Genomic DNA, 21478 nt, shown 5'->3' with positions numbered 1-21478 from the left:
TCAAGGACATGCACCAAAGAGGTCCTTACAACCAATTCTTGGAACTGTCTTTTATTTTCCTATTTCTAAAATGTATCTTCATTGACTTTTACTCTGACCTTGACCACATCATGGTCAAGGTAAATACTGAATACCATCTTGTTCATAGTACAATGTTGCTTTATCAAATACAATTGAAGAAGAATGGTAGAACCAGGGGTCAAGACTTAGATTTTAATTTTGAAAAAATTTAATTTTGAAAAAAATTTTATGTTCCTTATTTCCTGAGTACAACATAAATTTCTTGAGGACTATCTGAGCCACACTTAAAGTTCCGGAACGTATAAATAGCATCCCACGTAAAATGTAAATTTTCTCTTTAGGTATTTCCTTTAAAATCACTGCAGCCTCCCTAATAGGAACTCCTCCACTAGACAAGCAGGTGTCTGAGAGACCCCATAGGCTTTGCTGACATTTAATTCTACTTCCACTCCATGCTTTGAGACTAACGGGCTTCCGTAGATTCTGTGTACTGGTAACAGACTTTAAAATATATACACATATTTAAAGGGAGTAAGGTTTAAAAAATATTTTCTCCATATACAGGAGATTAATTCAATTGGTTATTTAAACAACAAAGGAATATATTCTTTTAGATAATTTTTGTTGATGTTTTAAATTTTACTTGGTGCTAGATGTTTAGTGTGATTTATCTAAAATATGTGATGTTGAGCAAATGTATCCTGGCACAATAATCAAAGATTCTGGGCCTAAACCTGGCTCCTTTGCCCTGTGATCTTGGCAATAAAATAGGGACAGTCGTTCACACAGTGTCTGGCCCAATAGTAGGTAGTCAGCTTCTATTTGTTAAATGACTGAAGGGATGAGCTTTCAGAACTCGGGTTTCTATAGATTGGGGTTGTGGAATCCTATCCACTTCCTTGAGTGCTATGGACTGTAATCATTTAGGTGAAATGACGTAATGTACACAAAGACGCTTCTTAAAGGTGTCAGCCATTATTATTAGCATTATTACAAGTTGTATCATTTTTATCTTTTCCAAAAGTGGGTTACCAAGCTAAAGAGTAATGGCAAAGAATATAAAAATTGTAGCCAGGGAGGGGAGACAAGATGGCGGACTGAAGCCAGCTTTCAACAAAGGCTCCCGTCCAGAAGGAGAGTTAAGGGACAGGAATTTAGTAAGTATCCTGGTGGACTTGAGCCTCACCAAGAGAGAAGGCTGAAGAACGCACATCAACACCGCTGAGGCAAGTTGTGATCACAAGGACGCAAACAAAAGGTACAAAATCCACCACCAAGCGGACGGGAGTCCCCCTCCCCCATGAGACTGGCTCATGAGCCCCACAATTGAACAAGCGGGCAGAAATTAAAGCCCCTCCCACTACACTCCACGGGAGAGACCTTCTAAAAACTGGACCTACCTCCCCTACTGGGGTGCCGTGGCGTTCTCCTGCCGGAGATAGGGCTGAATAAAACTTTGGGAATCCTCTGCCGGCAACCCTGAATCCCCGGCGCTCCCCTCCCGCCCACTGAGGTCTGGAGGCCTGTCCCCCAGGACTTCGGATCCTTGGGTGATTTCTCAAGGGGAGTGGACAGTCCCCTTGAGTGTGACTGGTCAGCATTGACTCTGAGGCGCGCGAGTGAGGAGAGGGCACCGGGCTGAGGGGGAGTCACGCCTGCGGCACTTCCCTGCGGTGCAGTGCACCAACCCTCCCCAGGCATACGGGGCCCAAGACTGAATCAGACTCTGGCCTCCCCGCTGAGAGCTGAGAGCCCCTACTCTCACTCGGGGTCTGAGGGCCTATCCCCCAGGAGTTCGGCTCCTTGGGTGATTTCTCGAGGGGAGTGCACAGTGCCTGAGCTGCGTCAGGTCAGCGCTGACTCTGGGACACGTGAGCGAGGAGAGGGCACTCTGCTGAGGGGAAATCAAGCCTTGGCGGCACTTCCCTGCTGTGCAGTGCAGGAGCCCTCCCCGGACCGTAGTATTGCGTGAAACTGAATGAAACTCTAGCTTCCCCCCGCCCCACTCCCAATCGGGGTCTGGGGGCCCATCCCCCAAGAGTTCTGATTCTTGGGGGATGTCTTAAGGGGTGTGGACCCAGCACAAACTGCGGCCGCTCAGTGCTGACTCTGGGGCGTGGGACAGAGGAGAAAAGGGTCGCCTGAGTGCCCACACCAGAGCAGCAGTTCCCTGGAGGTAGATCAACAGCCGTTTTTTCTTTAACGGCAGAACGCTCACTTCTGGATATTCTGAGGCCACACCCCCTGTCTCCCTGGGCAACCAGAGGAGGCCACCGGTGACACGGCTCACAAACCCGGAAGCCTCCAGGGCGGGGCCGACCCAGAGAGGTGTTCAGACGCAATTCTCCAGCAGCAAAGACGTTTGAACTCAAAACAGCCCGTCTCCTGTAGGCGATGACAGGAACAGAGACAGAACCTCACAAAGTTGTCTGTTCTGTTCTGTTCTGTTCTGTTAGCAGCATGCATCAGGGACGGGGCTAAGCCTGAGTGAACACCTCCTTCCCATCACCTGCATCAAACACTCAAAGATGTCAGGCCCCATCTCCTCCTGCTAGATAGCGGCAGTCTACGGGGGCCTGGCAGACTTCCTTGCGATTCAGGCAGGTGCAAACCCCTGGAGTGTCTGTTCACTGCAGGCAACTGGGTTAGCCATCTGCAGAGATACCAGTGACTGGGTCCGACGGAGGGGCAAAGTGGGGAAGGAGACGTCAACCTTCCCAGACTGCTCTGTTTGCTGGGTGGCTCCTCCTGACTCCACGCTGCACTGGGGTGAGCCGTGTCAGAGGAGTCACCAGGCCCCTGTGATCCAGTTCCCAGAGACCTCTTGAACCCTTCCACCCGAGACAAGTGCCGATTGAGACAGTTGATTCGGACCTTTTGAACTGGGCTAATAGACTGAGGACTCTTCAGGCGGTGCCCTGGGTGTGCGATTGTAGGAAGGTTTGATTCTCCTTTTCCAACTGGGGCCAGAGGTGGGCAGGCGGGGTGACTTAATTGCTGATTTTTCCACACAGCTGAGACTTCAAGCCAGAGTAGAAGTTGCAATAGGATCGAACAGAAACCAGCTGAAAACAAGACAGAACCACTTTGCTCCACCACACCAGACAGGGCCCCAGTTTCTCAGGCCACAACACTGTACGGGCCCTCGATAAAACCCCAGGGGAAAAACCAAAGGGAGTAAACCATGGGGCGGAATCAGCGGAAAAACTCTGGTAACATGAATAACCAGAATAGATCAACCCCCCCAAGAAAAGATACGGCAGATGTGATTGAAGATCCCATTCATAAACAACTGGCTGAGATGTCAGAAGTCAAATTCAGAATTTGGTTTGCAGACAAGATTAATAAAATGGAATTAGGAATTCGAGGAGAAATTCAAAAATTGTCTCAAGAATTTAACGAATTTAAAGACAAAACCACCAAAGACTTAGACACACTGAAACAAGAACTTACAGCCCTCAAAGATATGAAAAATACAGTAGAATCCCTCAGTAACAGAATGGAGCAAGCAGAAGAAAGGATTTCTGACATTGAAGATAAAGTCTTCGAACGCTCCCAATCTCTCAAAGAGGAAGAGAAATGGAGAGCAAAAACGGATCACTCACTCAGAGAGCTCTCAGATAATTCGAAAAAAAACAACATAAGGGTTATAGGAATTTCAGAGACTGATGAAGTAGCTGCCAAGGACACAGAGGCCCTTCTACATGAAATTATGAAAGAAAATTTTCCAGACATGCCTAGAGAATCTGAAATTCAGATAGCAGACAGCTTCAGAACCCCAGCACGATTCAACCCCAATAAGCCATCTCCCAGACATATCATAATTAGCTTCACTAAAGTTAACATGAAAGAGAAGATTCTCAAAGCAGCCCGGCGAAAGAAAACTATAACGTACAAAGGTAAGAATATTAGAATAACTGCAGATCTCTCTGCTGAAACTTTTCAAGCAAGAAGAGGCTGGTCATCAACTTTTAATCTCCTAAAGCAAAAAAACTTTCAACCCAGGATCTTGTATCCAGCTAAACTGAGTTTCATCTATGATGGAGAAATTAAATACTTCAATGACATTCATATGTTGAAAAAATTTGCCATAAGTAAACCAGCTCTTCAGGATGTTCTCAGACCTATCCTCCACAATGACCAACCCAATCCTATACCACAAAAGTAAACTCACTCAGAATCTTCGGATCAAACTCCAACTTCCACACTGGCGAAAGGATTAAAAATGTCCACTGGACCTTTGAAAAACTCGATACCCAAAATTCCACCAGACTTATCAATACTCTCCATCAATGTGAATGGCTTAAACTGTCCTCTAAAGAGGCATAGGTTAGCTGACTGGATACAAAAACTCAAGCCAGATATTTGTTGCATACAAGAGTCACATCTCAACTTAAAAGACAAATACAGACTCAGGGTGAAAGGATGGTCATCCATATTTCAGGCAAATGGTAATCAGAAAAAAGCAGGTGTTGCAATTTTATTTGCAGATACAGTAGGCTTTAAACCATCAAAAGTAAGGAAGGACAAGAATGGTCACTTCATATTTGTTAAGGGTAATACTCAATATGACGAGATCTCAATTATTAATATCTATGCACCCAACCAGAATGCACCTCAATTTATAAGAGAAACTCTAACAGACATGAGTAACTTGATTTCCTCCAGCTCCATAATCGTTGGAGATTTCAACACTCCCTTGGCAGTGTTGGATTGATCCTCCAGAAAGAAGCTGAGCAAAGAAATCTTAGATTTAAACCTAACCATCCAATATTTAGATTTAGCAGACATCTACAGAACATTTCATCCCAACAAAACTGAATACACATACTTCTCATCAGCCCACGGAACTTACTCCAAAATTGATCACATTTTAGGTCACAAGTCTAACCTCAGTAAATTTAAAGGAATAGAAATTATTCCATGCATCTTCTCGGACCATCATGGAATAAAACTTGAATTGAGTAACAACAGGAATCTGCATACCCATACAAAAACATGGAAGTTAAATAACCTTATGCTGAATGATAGCTGGGTCAGAGATGAGATTAAGAAAGAAATCACCAATTTTTTGGAACAAAATGACAATGAAGACACAAACTATCAGAACCTCTGGGACACTGCAAAGGCAGTTCTAAGAGGGAAATTTATAGCACTGCAAGCCTTCCTCAAGAGAACGGAAAGAGAGGAAGTTAACAACTTAATGGGACATCTCACGCAACTGGAAAAGGAAGAACATTCCAACCCCAAACCCAGTAGAAGAAAAGAAATAACCAAAATTAGAGCAGAATTAAATGAAATTGAAAACAAAAGAATAATACAACAGATCAATAAATCAAAAAGCTGGTTTTCTGAAAAGGTCAATAAAATAGATAAACCTCTGGCCAACCTAATCAGGAAAAAAAGAGTAAAATCTCTAATATCACCAATCAGAAACAACAAAGACGAAATAACCACAGACTCATCAGAAATCCAAAAAATCCTTAATGAATATTACAAGAAACTTTATTCTCAGAAATATGAAAATATGAAGGAAATAGACCCATACTTGGAAGCACGCCACCTTCCAAGACTTAACCAGAATCAAGTGGAAATGTTGAACAGACCCATATCAAGTTCAGAAATAGCATCAACTATACAAAACCTCCCTAAAAAGAAAAGCCCAGGACCAGATGGTTTCACGTCAGAATTCTACCAAACCTTTAAAGAGGAATTAGTACCTATATTACTCAACCTGTTCCAAAATGTAGAAAAAGAAGGAAGACTACCCAACACGTTCTATGAAGCAAACATCACCCTGATCCCCAAACCAGGAAAAGACCCAACAAGAAAAGAAAATTATAGACCAATATCACTAATGAATATAGATGCAAAAATATTCAACAAGATCCTAACAAACAGAATCCAACAACACATCAAACAAATTATACATCATGACCAAGTTGGTTTTATCCCAGGGTCTCAAGGCTGGTTCAATATACGTAAATCTATAAATGTAATTCAGCACATAAACAAATTAAAAAACAAAGACCATATGATTCTCTCAATTGATGCAGAAAAAGCTTTTGATAATATCCAGCATCCCTTCATGATCAGAACACTCAAGAAAATTGGTCTAGAAGGGACTTTTCTTAAACTGATAGAGGCTATCTACAGCAAACCCACAGCCAATATCATATTGAATGGAGTTAAATTGGAATCATTTCCACTCAGATCAGGAACGAGACAAGGCTGCCCATTGTCTCCATTGCTTTTCAACATTGTAATGGAAGTTTTAGCCACCGCAATCAGGGAAGAAAAGGCGATCAAGGGTATCCATATAGGGTCAGAAGAGATCAAACTCTCGCTCTTCACAGATGATATGATTGTGTATCTGGAAAACACTAGGGACTCTACTACAAAACTCCTAGAAGTGATCAAGGAATACAGCAGCGTCTCAGGTTACAAAATCAACATTCATAAATCGGTAGCCTTTATATACACCAACAACAGTCAAATTGAAAAAGCAGTTAAGGACTCTATCCCATTCACAGTAGTGCCAAAGAAGATGAAATATTTGGGAATTTACCTAACAAAAGACGTGAAAGATCTCTATAAAGAGAACTATGAAACTCTAAGAAAAGAAATAGCTGAAAATGTTAACAAATGGAAAAACATACCATGCTCATGGCTAGGAAGAATCAACATTATCAAAATGTCCATACTACCCAAAGCAATATATAATTTCAACGCACTCCCTATTAAAGCTCCACTGTCATATTTTAAAGATCTTGAAAAAAACATTACTTCGTTTTATATGGAATCAGAAAAAACCTCGAATAGCCAAGACATTACTCAGAAATAAAAACAAAACAGGAGGAATCACACTACCAGACCTCAGACTTTACTACAAATCGATAGTGATCAAAACAGCATGGTATTGGCACAAAAACAGAGAAGTAGATATCTGGAACAGAATAGAGAACCAAGAGATGAATCCAGCTACTTACCGCTATTTGATTTTTGACAAGCCAATTAAAAACATTCAGCAAGACATGATTGCAAGAGGGACTTTACCTAACAATTGCAATCAGTGTAACCTGGCTTATTGTACCCTCAATGAATCCCCAACAATAAAAAAAAAAAAAAAAAAAACATTCAGTGAGGAAAAGATTCCCTATTTAACAAATGGTGCTGGGTGAACTGGCTGGCAACCTGCAGAAGACTGAAACTGGACCCACACCTTTCACCATTAACTAAGATAGACTCTCATTGGATTAAAGATTTAAACTTAAGACATGAAACTATAAAAATACTAGAGGAGAATGCAGGGAAAACCCTTGAAGAAATTGGTCTGGGTGAGTATTTCATGAGGAGAACCCCCCGGGCAATTGAAGCAGCTTCAAAAATACACTACTGGGACTTGATCAAACTAAAAAGCTTCTGCACAGCTAAGAACACAGTAAGCAGAGCAAGCAGACAGCCCTCAGGATGGGAGAAGATATTTGCAGGGTATAACTCTGACAAAGGTTTAATAACCAGAATCCACAGAGAACTCAAATGCATCAGCAAGAAAAAAACAAGGGATCCCATCGCAGGCTGGGCAAGGGATTTGAAGAGAAACTTCTCTGAAGAAGACAGGCGCAAGGCCTTCAGACATATGAAAAAATGCTCATCATCTTTAATCATCAGAGAAATGCAAATCAAAACTACTTTGAGATATCATCTAACTCCAATGAGACTAGCCTATATCACAAAATCTCAAGACCAGAGATGCTGGCGTGGATGCGGAGAAAAGGGAACACTTCTGCACTGCTGGTGGGAATGCAAATTAATACATTCCTTTTGGAAAGATATATGGAGAACACTCAGAGATCTAAAAATAGATCTGCCATTCAATCCTGTAATTCCTCTGCTGGGCATATACCCAGAAGACCAAAAATCACAACATAACAAAGATATTTGTACCAGAATGTTTATTGCAGCCCAATTCATAATAGCTAAGTCATGGAAAAAGCCCAAGTGTCCATCGATCCACGAATGGATTAATAAATTGTGGTATATGTATACCATGGAATACTATGCAGCCTTAAAGAAAGATGGAGACTTTACCTCTTTCATGTTTACATGGATGGAGCTGGAACATATTCTTCTTAGTAAAGTATCCCAAGAATGGAAGAAAAAATACCCAATGTACACAGCCCTACTATGAAACTAATTTGGGACTCTCACATGAAAGCTATAACCCAGCTACAACTTAACAATAGGGGGAAGTGGGAAAGGGGGGGGTGGGTGGAGGGAGGGGAATCGGTGGGATCACACCTGTGGTGCATATTACAGGGGTATTTGCGAAACTTGGTAAATGTAGAATGTAAATGTTTTGGCACAGTAACTGAGATAACGCCGGAAAGGCTATGTTAACCACTGTGATAAAAATGTGTCAAATGGTTTATGAAGTGAGTGTATGATGCCCCATAATCATATCATTGTATACAGTTATGATTTAATAAAAAAATTAAAAAAAAAAAATTGTAGCCAGACAGATCATGGTTCCAGTAATGATTCTGCCATTCACTAGCTGAGTGACTTTTGTTAGTTATTTGCCCTTTGAGTACCCTCAACTTTTACATCAGTAAATTAGGGGCAGAAAAAATATTTACCCATGCAATTGGAGATGTGAATTATTGAAAAAACATTATTTTAAATCATTTAGTCCAGTGTGGGGCATGGGAATTACATTTTTTGCAGTTATCGTTGCTTTAGTTATCACTGCTACAACTATACCACAACCTGACAAAGTCACATACAGTCAGGGCCCACATAACAATATTTCAGGAAACACAGACTGTATACACAATAGCGGTCTCATCAAATTATAATGAAGCTGAAAAGTTCCTATTGCCTAGTGACCCCGGTGCCATCATAACATTGTAGGTCAACGAATTGCCTTTTTATAGACATATTCAGATACACAAATACTTATCATTGTTACGATTGTCTACAGCGTTCAGTGCAGTAACACACTATGCAGGTTTGTAACCCAGCAACAATAGCCTCACTGTCACAGTAGACGAAATCATCTAGGTCTACATAAATATCAAAATCACCAAAAAACACATCTCTGAGAATGTATTCCCATCATTAAGTGAGACATAGCTATACTTTAAATGCATCATATGTACAAAAATATATTAAATTTTAATTAATTTTGATAAGTGAAATTCTTCCCATAAGTGACATTCTTCTTCAGCATAAACAACTGAGAAGTGATAATTGTTTTTGATATAGCAATGAAGAAGAGAAAAATGTTAAATGTCAACTTAATATGTCCATATACAAGTAGTTGTAAGCCATATTTTAAGAACTTTACTCAGCACCGGAAAAATCCAGCAAGGGTCATCTGCTACGGTTTGAATGTGTCTCCTCTAAAACTCATATTGAAATTTGATTTCCAATATGGAAGTGTTAGGAGTTGGAACCTCAGGGGAGGTGCAGGGATCACGGGGCACTGCCGCCATGAATAGAGCAGTGCTGACTCACAGGAGGGAGTTTTCACTCTTATGGGAATAGGTTAGTTCCCTTGAGAACAGGTTGTTAAAACTGAGCTCAGCCTCATAGCTCTGTGAGTGTCCGCTTCCCCTTCCACTATATGCCACAAGTTGAGGCAGCAGGAGATCTTTGCCAGATGAGCTGCTTGATCTCAAATGTCTAAATCTCCAGGATCAGAAACCAACTGCATTTCTTTAATTTATAAACAACTCAGGCTCAGGTATTCTATTACAGCAACACAAAATAGACTAAGATAGCATCATAATGACTTACGTAGTAGCATCTTATCAAATAATGAAAAAACAATAAATCCACGTTTTCCATTCAATACATTACAAAATATTGAAAATCAGTGTGAAGACTTTTCAGTGTAGATACTGTGAACAGAAGATGCACACGATTTATCGATAGCCTTTTGTGTGGCTTTTGAAATCAAACCCATAAATTCCCATCCTGTTTCAAATATTATAAAAGTTATTATCATAACTCAAGAAAATTCACAAAAATATCTGACAGCCCTATCTGAAAAAGAATCAGCCCAATAATGTAGGAAAGTCACAGTACTTAAGGCAGAATGGTATTAAACAGAAAGGAAATTATAATAATTATTGAAACAGTAATGGGATAAGCTGCATATTAGAAATCATAAATTCAGACATGATTTGAGTTACAGATAATACTAATAGTTCCCAAATTGAATGATTATTTGAACAGAATGGCTTTCTCACTTTAGAGTCCAGGAGTTTATTCACTGAGATTTTCATCATGAATCAACTTCTTAAAAACTTAAATTCAAAAAGAAAATTAACTTATAAAAATAAGCATGAAAAGAGCTTCCATTTTTTCCTCTTCTTTCAAAGGGTCTTTTACAGAGTGTGTATGTCATGTGTGTCTTTACAACCAAATATCTTCTAATTGTACCTTATTACTTTGGCTTGTAATCAATTTCCCCTTCTCCGTAACAAGCAAGGAAATGGAACAGGTAATATCTGGAATTAAAGGAAAAGCATGGAATAGCTCTAGGACTCTGACCAAAAGCAATATAAAAAGCACCTTTCAGCAACTCATCACAGAAAATGTTGCCTTTGGGTGCTCAAAAGGCAGCACCAGGATCAGTCGCAGGAAGGCTCTGTCAGATTGACCTTTTCTAGGACACAAGTCCATCCACAGTCCAACCAGAAGACAGAATTAATAAAACTCAAGTGTTCGTTCTCTTTTGCATAGAGGAAAAGCTATGTGCATAATGTTTCAGAATTTCAGCAAAATATTTGATCAAGTCTAGTGGATTGAATGTACCTTCCCTCTAACATTAGAACTCTCTAGATTCTGCTCTAATAACAATGGTGGTAGTAGCAGTAAGGACCATTAATTGAGCACTTATCTTGTGTACATTTAAAAGTCTATAAGCTTACTTTATTAAATCCTAAGTACAACTCTATGAGTTCCACGTAAGAGGTGAGGGAACAGTTCCAGTAAAGTGAAATGGTTTGCTCAAAGATATATACCTGTTAAATTCAAAGCTGGTATTCAAACCAGTTTGACTTACACTTAAACCCTACTATGATAGCGTAGAACCAAATGATCCCCTGTCATTCAGGCCAAAGAATATACTTACAAAAACTTAGTCAAGGATATTTGCAGAGGCTCCTACACAATTTCTAAGTTGAGCTCCCTTTTCTGCTTCTAAAATAGCTATAGAAGTTAAATTACCAACCTTAGCAGCTTTGAAGGGGAGCAATAGTCTATGCTGGAAAGGGGATGTTCTAGTCAGTGTTTCTCTGTGATGAAAGGGCAGGGAGATGGCTCTGGCCTCAAGGTGTAGCAGTTGGTTATTTCCGAGAACAAAATAGCTGACATACCTGCTCCTCCACTAGATACTGTGGCTCTGAGTCACAGAGTTACAAGTTACTCTGTCATGGGAGAGCAGAGGTGGCAGAGAAGAAAGATAGTAATCCCAATTTACCTCATTTTAACATTAGTTTAGCCTGCAACATTAACTATGGAATGTGAGTTGCTCCATTTAAGAACATCATATGATTCCACCCAGAATTAAAAACTGCTTTATTTAACACGCAGTCCTGGGTCGTTTCAGAGGGCATGGCGTACAGCTGAGAGTAAACAGGCCCAAAGTCTTGAAAGATACATGGCTCTTCATTTTGCCCCACGTGCTTGGATGGACTCTGGGCCTTCCCCCATGGAAGTTTTGGATTGGCAGCTACAGTCTCACGCTCATAGTGTGTTCTGAAAGCGCCACCTCTCCCTGTTTGGAGGGATTTTGCTCTTCAGGATTGTTTTTGGTTTAAACTTTGGTTTGCTGTAAAATAGTTTTAATGTATCAGCTGAAGTTGATATATGCTGAACTGTATATAACTTTATTTATAGATAGATAGATAGATAGATATAATGAACCATATGTAACTTTTTTTAGCACGCCATGTTTATTTCTACCACTTTACTTCACCAACTTCTGAAGTCAATGATGATTCTCTCATATTAAATGATGATTATCTCTTGAATTCTAACATAAATTAACTAAGACAAAAGTTAATATATATACCAGTAATTTGCACTGAAATTAAAGTGCTTTTAGAACTCTTGTTGACTAATTACTCAATATGTTTAGTTACCCCTTTCTGCCAAATTTCTTCCATTTGTGCCTCAAGATCCTCTCTCCACATTTCTCTACTCTGCTTTTTGCACCTAGAGACTGGCTCTCTGGAGCTGTGCCAATGAGCTCTGTGGCACTCTGGCTTGAAGCAAGGATTGATTAATAGGAAACAGGACAGAAAATGCTCTATGGGCATCTGTCCCTTGGTCTTCCCTCAACAAGTATCTAGGTGCTGACTACATGGCATCTTTCTCCCCAAGGCCATACCTTCTGCCAGAGCACCTTCCCATATATCTCTTCTTTGAATTTTCTGGAAACTATTTCTGCCCCTTTCCCAGGAGGAGTGAAGGCTATCCTGTAGTCTCAGGGTACTGCTCTATCCCCTGATTTGCTGAAACACCATTGCCCACAACACTACGAACATTATAACATTGGTAACACTCTCCTCAAATGGTTCAATTTGCACCCACTGTCTCTTTCCTTCTGGGATGCCAATACAGAAGTCAGGGTGAGAAGGGATAAACAGGATATGGTTCCTGCTGTCTCAATGTGTCATCAAACACAGAGGACCAGCTCCGGCAGCATGTGACCTGTGTAGTTGCATGGGGACCACCCTGGCTCAGAAGGGCCCTACATGTGGTCTACTACTCTGAGGTCACCATCTTGAAATTCCTAATCTTATTTTTAGAATGAGTGTAAATTTCCATTTTATACCATGCTTCCCAAATTATAGAGGAGCTTCTGAAAATTGGTGCAGATGTTGGACACAAATACACCTTAGTGACAGTCACAGACATTTATTGAGCTCTTATTATGTTCCATACACTACATTGAAAAGTGCGTATGTACTAACTCAGTTAATTCTCTCAAAACACAAAGCAGGAGGTGTTATTATTATCTGCACATTTTAGACAAGGAACAAGAGGTACAGAGAATGGAAGTAACTTGCTCAAGCCCATGCTGCTGGTGAGTATGGAATGTGGGATTCCAATCCAGGGCTTCTGGCTTCCTCTAGGCTACCTTATGTCTGTGATGGAAGCACCGAAGAGAAAACAATTAGGTTTAGCTTATAATTAATTTTTAAAGTCATGTGAGTGCTAATACACTATTAATTGAAGATTCTGGCAAGGCTGTGTCTCCTATGGAGAAAGATTAATCACAGAGCCACACCAGGGACAGATCTGTACACAACAATGTCAAACTCGTATCACTGCAATAGAAAAATAACCGAAAGATTTTGTAAATCTTAATAGATCTTTCCTTGATTCTGACATGTCTTTTAGTCTTGAATAAAATCTAAGTGGGCTTTACATCTGTTGATCCTGACCTTTTAAAACTATTTTCTTTATTTCTCAGAACTCCAGGAAATCTGTTTAACAAGAACACCGAAAGCTGTTAACATTTACTTCTAGAAAGAAATTAAACACAATATCTAAGACAAAGGTTTTCTTTGTCTTAGAAATTATAAAATAGCACACATCTTAGTTTAATGTCTATTCCTAACTATTCAGAATTATGCAAGGTTTAGGTTTCTGAGTTTTATGTAATATTCTCTGCCTTCCAAACAAAGGATAAGTTGCTCTCTTTGGTTATGAAGGTTTGTTATTGTTGCTGTCGTTTTCTTTTCTCCCTAAACCACTCAAGATCTTTCTTACTAATCTACAAATGATTACTTTTTTCCCAGCTTGGGCATTGTACACTTTAACAGATGTTGTCTCTACCTTTTAAAATTATGATTTATCCACAATTGTTCGGACAATACTTATCCAAATCGGGGTAACTACCCCTTGTTTAGATGAATTCTTTTACACATCTCTGAAAAAAGCAGATGATTACTCCCACAGTTATTTTTATGTTTCTGCCAAGCTTTGCGAGCTGAATCTTCAACATCCCAATCTGACATCAAAATCAAAACAGACCCCCTTTTCCTCCAAATCAATGAGCTGGTTGTCAGGACTTACTGGCATGTTTTAAAGGATAGCGTAGCCTAGGGTATTATTTTAAGAGATGAGCAAATGGGGAAACCCCACAGCCCAGCCAAGAAAATATGAACTCAAGGTGCAAAGAATCTCTCATAAATATTACTTAAAACAAGGATTCATTGTTTCTCTCCGACCCATTCAGTGGCTCCTCTGATCTCAGCCCCTCTCTGTGCGTCAGGGAAGCCTCTTCCTTTAACCTGTGGTTTTTAAATCTGAGCTACTACATTATTTATGACTGTGAATGTGAGTAGCGTCTGTGTGCTCCTTGTACACACATACTGAGACAACCCCCTTTTTTCCCCACTTCGGTATTTTAGTGTGTGAGGATGAAAGGGTTTTCCCCTGGAGCTGATGTTGTAAGGATGTTGAATTAGCTGCTGTGTCAGTATGAGGTGGACTGAAGGTTCCCCAGCACACCCTCCACCTGCACGACTCAGCCATCAGCCTTTCATGACTCATTTCATTCACTTTCTTTCAAGTACTTTTTCAAAAATACTTTCTTTCTCCTCTCATCCTCTTTGTTTGATGCCTCCAACTCTTAGACTTGATCCCTTTATTCCTTCTTATCATCTCTACCCAACTGGAAAAAAAAAAAAAAAGAACATAATTTATAATTTCATCACTGGAGTGACATGGGTGTGAAACAAAGATAACATAAGCAAAGTGGGGATTGCACGTTCTAATAGAGTTATTCTTGTTCAGCACTGTAATCTGCTTCTTTTTTTTTTAAACTTTCATTGTTTTCTTTAAAATGTTAATTATTTTATAAAATAGTAAAGGGGAAACACAATAAAATTCTGTTCATGGGAACCTCCGGGAGAGATGATGAGGCAGGAAAGAATGGGATGGAGAAACAATTACAGGGATGGCCCGAGCCAGGGCAGCTCTGATGCCCTGGGGAGCTTTTCTCCCAGTGGGTAGAGGCTGCAATTGACAAGTCATAACCTTTTCCTACTCATCTAGAGAGAAAACAGGAGACTGTACCTAACTTCTCAAACTGTAACGAATTGATTTTCAACTAACCTAGGCCTCTAGCTATGAAAAAACTAAGACCAAAGGCAGATCCCAGCAAGGGCGGGGTGGGAAGGCAAGAGGTGCCAAGCCAGCCTGAGGCCAGAGAGACTGCAGAACTAAAGAGGAAAGGCCAAAAAATGTCGGAGCTGGGGAGAGGGCAATGATATTACAGAAAGTGGGAGAATGAAAGGGAAGGAGCAGTGGTGGTGGTGACCGACGCAGTCCCAAGTCCTTCTAGCTTCCGTGCTCATAGCTGTCTAGCTCCTGCTGTAACCTAAACTTCTAAAACTGGCTATTTGTGAGTGACCATTAAAATCTGGAAAGACTTTTTAAATTAAACTATGATTATAACTATCTCTGGTAGCCATAGCAGTTACTGGACAATCAAGTAGCCTTAAAGGAGAACAAGAATCCCTTTGATCATGAGTGTGAAGGGTTGCTGAAGAAGAGAAGAAAAAGTCCCTCCACCCCCACCACCAGCAAATTCTTTCTCTTCAAAAGTTAAAAGTTTTAAAGAATGACGATTGCTTTACCCAATATTAGCATCTGTTATTCCGGGTAAAATTAATGAAAATGTTTTATAATGGCTTTACATCATCTCTCTTCCCAACCCCCGCTCCCTTAAAAAAAAAAATCTTGCTTGTGTTTGGGGGGGTGTTTATGTTACCCAAGTGTTACTAACCCTGCCGGGGAGGCTGCACAGATAGGCATCTTTAGGTAGATCTGTATATAAATTCCTCTCCACTGGGCACTGAGTCAGCCAAAAGCAACAATAAATATCAGTGATGTCTTTCAAATCTGTCATCTGAGAACATAAGAATTTCTTACTTCCCATACCAGGAGAGTTTAATGATTTGGGGAAACAAGGGAAGGAGGGCTAATACGAAGTGTTTGAAAGCATTTCTTTTTTCTTTCACAATTAACATGTTAACTACGTTGTCACAAAACATAAAAAGTATTAAACATCAAATTTGTACCCCTTTATGCTTTGCAATTGATATATATCATTGGGATATATCTAAGAAGCAATGGACTTCACCGATCAGTGAGCCGAAACCCTTGGCAAACCCTAAGTCCAACTTTTTCAGAAAAGTTTACCTAAAGAATAACATTAAAGTCAATTTCCTGTTTTTACTGTTTTTTGTAATTCCCTCGAAAACATCTGCAGTGTATGTCACTTTAGTGATACTATCAACAAGTAATCAAATAACATTGGTTTCTAACTAAAGGATGCTGAAATACAGCACATGTTTATCTTATGTAAATAGAGATATACTGACATATTGCAAACAGATTATCTAATCATTCCCTTAATCTGCATAGATATTTAATACACACACTAACACTTAATACTTTTGAAAAGAGATGGTTAAAAAAATAACTTACTAGAAAGATTTTTTTTTTTTTTAGTGCTAACAAAATCATGCGCCATTAGCTAAGCAAAACTCCACTAATAATCAACAGTTTCAGGAAGAAAACAGAGTTGAATCTGTATAAACTCTATACTGTGAAACTGGCAAAAGGTACTTTGAAAATAATAAATTCAATGGAGGGACAGTTCCTCTTCACACAGTTAATAGTTTGTATTTGTTTCTGCAAAGTGAACAAATCACTCATATAATTTAAAGGTTAGAATGATGTGTTTGGTTTTATATTCAGATGTTTATCTGCCTTAAGGCAATTTATATACATTTTATTTTTTCTTTTAGTAAATTCTAATCTATTTTTCACTTACGAAAACAAAACTTACCTCACCTGACATTTAAAAAGTAGGTATTTGGCCAAACATGGTTAAGTGTAATTGTTCTTGAGCAAAATTTATTTTTAAAAAAATATCATTCTGAATGACAATATAATTGTAGAAAATTCATTGTCTGGCTTAAAAATGACAACAGTCACACCTTTGCAAAAGGCTGCTACTAATCCTTTATACGTAATTCATCTTATTACGGGAAATGTCAACACACTCTTTCCATGTATTTAAATATCCAGGTGACTTCCTTAGTGAAAATCCCTTGCCTATTGCTAATTTGATTTATTTGCACTTCATCCCAACTAATATACATATTTCTTAAAAGATATTAAAAAATAAATTCTCTTCGAGTCTTGTGAGAACATGAAACAACTTGCACATTTGTTAATGAATGTTACATTAAATAATGTTGAAATTCTTATTGCAGTTAATCATGGTATTATAATTTTACCTTTCTGAGTATATTTTGGCTTATTTCATTATGACAGCAATACAGAAGTTAAAGTCTTTTACTAAGCAATGATTGGTTGTAAAGCCTGGATATGTTAGAAGGCATGGTCTCAGGATAATAGAATTGTAGCTCAATTTTCCTGAGACTACCAGAAAAAACACCTAATATCAGAATCAGTTGGTTGATAATTTCATTTCATACATTTAGTTTTCAATTACTAAAGAAGGAAGAAAAACTATGGCTTGTTACTGAGGATAAATCACTACTCAACAGTTTAAGCTCAATAAAAACAAATAAAGGTTTTCTAAAGCCTATATCCAACAATGTTTCTCTAGAATAAAATGAATAATTGCATTTCTTGGTATAAGTAACAAACTGATAAACTACTGTGTTATTTTAATTTGAACAATATAGCCAAAATATAATTGATTTAAAAACATATTCCTTAATAATAAAAACAATTTTTGAAATCAGTGAATAAAACTGCTTACTCTTATTTTTGACTTCTTATTCTGTGTGGATTATTAGAAAGTAATGGCACATAAACGAAAAAATAATTATTTTCTTTAAAAAAACATGCTTCTCTTGTGAATAATCAAAATATTTAGTTATACTGTGCCGTATTTTTAGGAAAAATTCAGAGCTACTGTTTTTAAAGTATAACATTTAGTAAACAAAAATTCATAACATAAAATAAACATAACAAATTCTTCTCTGTCAGATTTTAAATGACCTGAATTGATTTTATTCAGTGATTTAACTAAGGAATACATAAATTATGTTAGATTGGAATTTTTCTAGTAAAATATTGAAACCTAATTAAAATTCTTAAATCATATTTTAGAACGCTACAAAGTAAAATGTATCACAACCATACTTGCTTGCCTCTCACACTAGGAAAATGCAATCGAACTACATTTAATGGCAGAAAAGTTCCAAGTGAAATCAATTAATTACATGTAGAAGAAAAGTCCTCCAGGACACTTAATTAGCGCAACAAATGATGACTTACTAAAACTTCATAATGAGAGCTTTGTCTCTAGTAACATAAAACATATGATTTATGAAGTACCTTATCCTTCATGCTAGGACTGCTAAGAGCAAATGAGCAGAGTATGTTAAGTAATATACATTAGAAAAGCATCCTTGTGTTTTTAAGACTTGTTGCTATCTGACTTTTCAAAAGATACTTCTTTTCAGATAGCATATGAGGAAGTTTTTAATAAACATATAAAAGAACATGCCAATTTTAAGTCAAAGCAGATTATACTTTTAAAAGAAAGTGAAAAGATTTTACATTACAAAGTGCTCCATTCTTATCAGTTGATTAAATTTGTTGGTAATAATTTTAGTCTTCAAAAACAAAATATGTTCTCCATTATTTTTCTTTGAATGTCAGGAGATAGTAAATATCACCTTCAATTTTTACTGAAATACTTAAAGCAAACAGCTTTTGTAAAATCATTTTAAATTGGTAGACTCTAATATTATTAAGAAGGATATTGAACACACATTTACCATTTGATGTTTTCCATATTTATAAACTACCATTACATACCAGCTTTGAGTAAAACATAACTTTAATCATCAGTCACTAATATTGCTGCTGTTTACAGAAGCTTTTAGTTAAATATTTTATCTCAAGTAAAAGGAAACTTTTGTTTAGGTAAAAAAACCACTGAAGCATGTTTTATATTTCACTTGCCTGTGAAAAAAATCAACTAGGGATGACATATTTTAATCATTACAGGTAGGAAATGTTAGATTGAAACTTTCTTTCTGACATATTTTACATAAAATTTCAGAACCCTACCTTGGATGCTTTCATAGTGACCTTTTACAGTATTATTTGATCTTAGTTAATTTCACATTAATATTAGTATAGTAGTCGCTGCCCCTAGTTAAGAATTTTTAAGCGTTGTGTGAATATATACTTCTATGTGTTTAAATTACTAAAAAAAAATTGTGCAGAATGTCGCTTTGACTTTTCCATCTGTGTTTGCTGTTTTTTTTTTTTTCTTTTTTGCCCTGAGCATAGCTATCTTCCTAAATTTCTCCTTTTTCAGTCTACTGCCTCTTCATCCATATGTTTAAGACAGGTTGAGATTTTCACAAAATCTAAAAAGAGCCAGAGTTACCCAAACTGTAAGTGTTTAACTTTAGTTTTTCATATTAAATATATACGTGACTTTGTGGCCTCAGGCAAAACCTTGTATCAATGAAAGAAAGAAAGCAGAAGCTAGAAAGGAGAGCTAAAGAAAACGACTTGATATAAATAAGACCACCTACCAAGCAGCTACTTTACCATTAGGAAAAGTTCAACTCTGTAAGAACATAGATTAACCAGTAAATGAAAAACATACCTAAGTTGACAAAGCTCATAACCATGTCAGCATCATTCAGAAAGTTTGTATCATGTAGGCTGGCTAGAGGAGGACTCTGGGTGGTCAGAGAAGTGGTCCGAGATAGTTGCAGGCGGCGAGGATACCCATTGGGAGAGGCTGTGTATCCTCTTCTTGCCCCTCTGGGCTCTCCTGCCAAAGATGCCCTCACTGAGTATTCCGACTCTTCAGGGTTCTCTCCATTGGCCATGGCATTGTAAAGGTCCAGCATAAAGAGAGGCGCTGAGGATGCCTGTTTCCCAGGTGAAAATGGTCTGGGTCTATGAGGCAAACCCAAAATAGAGAGAATTTCCCTCTGTATTTCCCGTCTCTCATGGTTCCGTAGTCTTCTATAAATAAAACTGGAGTGAACATGATTGTCTCCCAAGCCTCCTTTTGCATAACCCACTAGAAACCAGCAGCTCAAGAGGAAACCCACAATAGCCCTAAGTAAAAATACAGTCAGAGGCATTTTTGTCCAAAAGCAAAAGTTGATATTTTTAGTTTGTCTTCTCCTCTTTAAAAAAAAAAAAAAAAAAAAAAAAATCTAAGTTCCTAGGAGGTGCCTTTTCCAGTAGCTGAAAAACAAATTTACCTATTTTTCATGTCAGGGACATTTTTCTGAACACAACATGCTCCCTGGTTTTCCTCTCCTATTTTAAATATTTTGGAATATGTCAAGAGTAGTTACTTCTAAGAAAGCCGAAACTCAGATTTCCAATTATCCACAGTTGTTAAGAGTTTTTGCTGCATTGATGGAGCAGAAGACGGCTAATATTATTTGATCAGATGACCTATGCATTCCTATATGAATTTATGATAAGCAGGCCTTTGGTACGGGAATTAACAAAAGTTGGTCTTCTGACAATTTGTAGTTCCCAAAGTTATCTTCACTTGCTCTTGAGTTCTTCTCAACCCTTGAGCTCTTTCCCAAGACAAATCTTGATTTCTCAATCACAGATCTATGCTGATCTGCACCTTGGTGTTGGAATAGATATTTGTCCGGCAGCTTGGTGATAACTTTAGCATCTTTTGTGTCCTCTTAGTGTAAAATAATACCCAAGGTTGTACCATTCACGTAAATGTGTTTCCCTGAATTTACTTGAAATCCTTTCCTGTAAGTCCATTCAATCCCTTTCTCCTTCTTCCTTGTTAATTCCACCTCCAGCAGGCACAAATATACCAGCCCTCTTCAAGAGAGATCTAAAGAGTAATGTAAGCACAACCCAGCTGGGAAAGAAGAGGCTTCTCATTGTAATTTGAAACTGGTAAAGCAAAAAGGACTTAACCCTTTTGCTGCCAGAAAAGCCTCCATTTTCACAATTTTATAAACACGCATCTAACATAAAACAGTGCTACATGGAGCACACAAGTTCTCAGGGGGAAAAAGCCAGTTTTCCAGTAGCAGACTGAAATTTTTGCCATCCGTTTTATATAGTACTCTTTTAGATCTTTTTCTTTGCATGGCATGCACTTACTATACTTCTATATTAGTTCTCAGGTTGTGACTAAATTCAAATGATTTCTCTCAGTGCTATATTTGGGATTATCTCTAGTTTCTACAAGTCAGTAAAGCGTACGTCTTTAAAAAGAAAAGGATGTTCATTTGCTGCCTAATGGCAGCCAGATCTTTTTAAAAGAAAAAAACAGAGAATTGATCACTAGTAAATACATTCTAGCTCCCTAAGTAGTAGTTATAATAATGCAATCATATGAATTAGATAACCCAGCCTTAAGTAT

The 21478-nt window shown here is 38.3% G+C and overlaps 1 protein-coding gene across 1 annotated transcript in view; it reads right to left on the bottom strand.

Annotated features, from left to right (window-relative positions):
• Positions 1-20950, bottom strand: part of BMP5 (bone morphogenetic protein 5) — a 135138-nt gene extending 114188 nt beyond the window's left edge. Inside the window, exon 1 of the mRNA XM_053603457.1 lies at positions 19721-20950. Within this exon, the coding sequence (XP_053459432.1) occupies positions 19721-20210 (490 nt within the window). The 5' untranslated portion in view covers positions 20211-20950. The remainder of the gene's footprint in view (positions 1-19720) is intronic.
• Between the last annotated feature and the right edge of the window lie 528 nt (positions 20951-21478).

This window comes from Nycticebus coucang, chromosome 9, assembly GCF_027406575.1.
Source record: "Nycticebus coucang isolate mNycCou1 chromosome 9, mNycCou1.pri, whole genome shotgun sequence".
Taxonomy (NCBI): domain Eukaryota; kingdom Metazoa; phylum Chordata; class Mammalia; order Primates; family Lorisidae; genus Nycticebus; species Nycticebus coucang.
The sequence above is the reverse complement of the archived record's forward strand: the minus strand, read 5'-3'. Positions and strand labels throughout refer to the sequence as shown.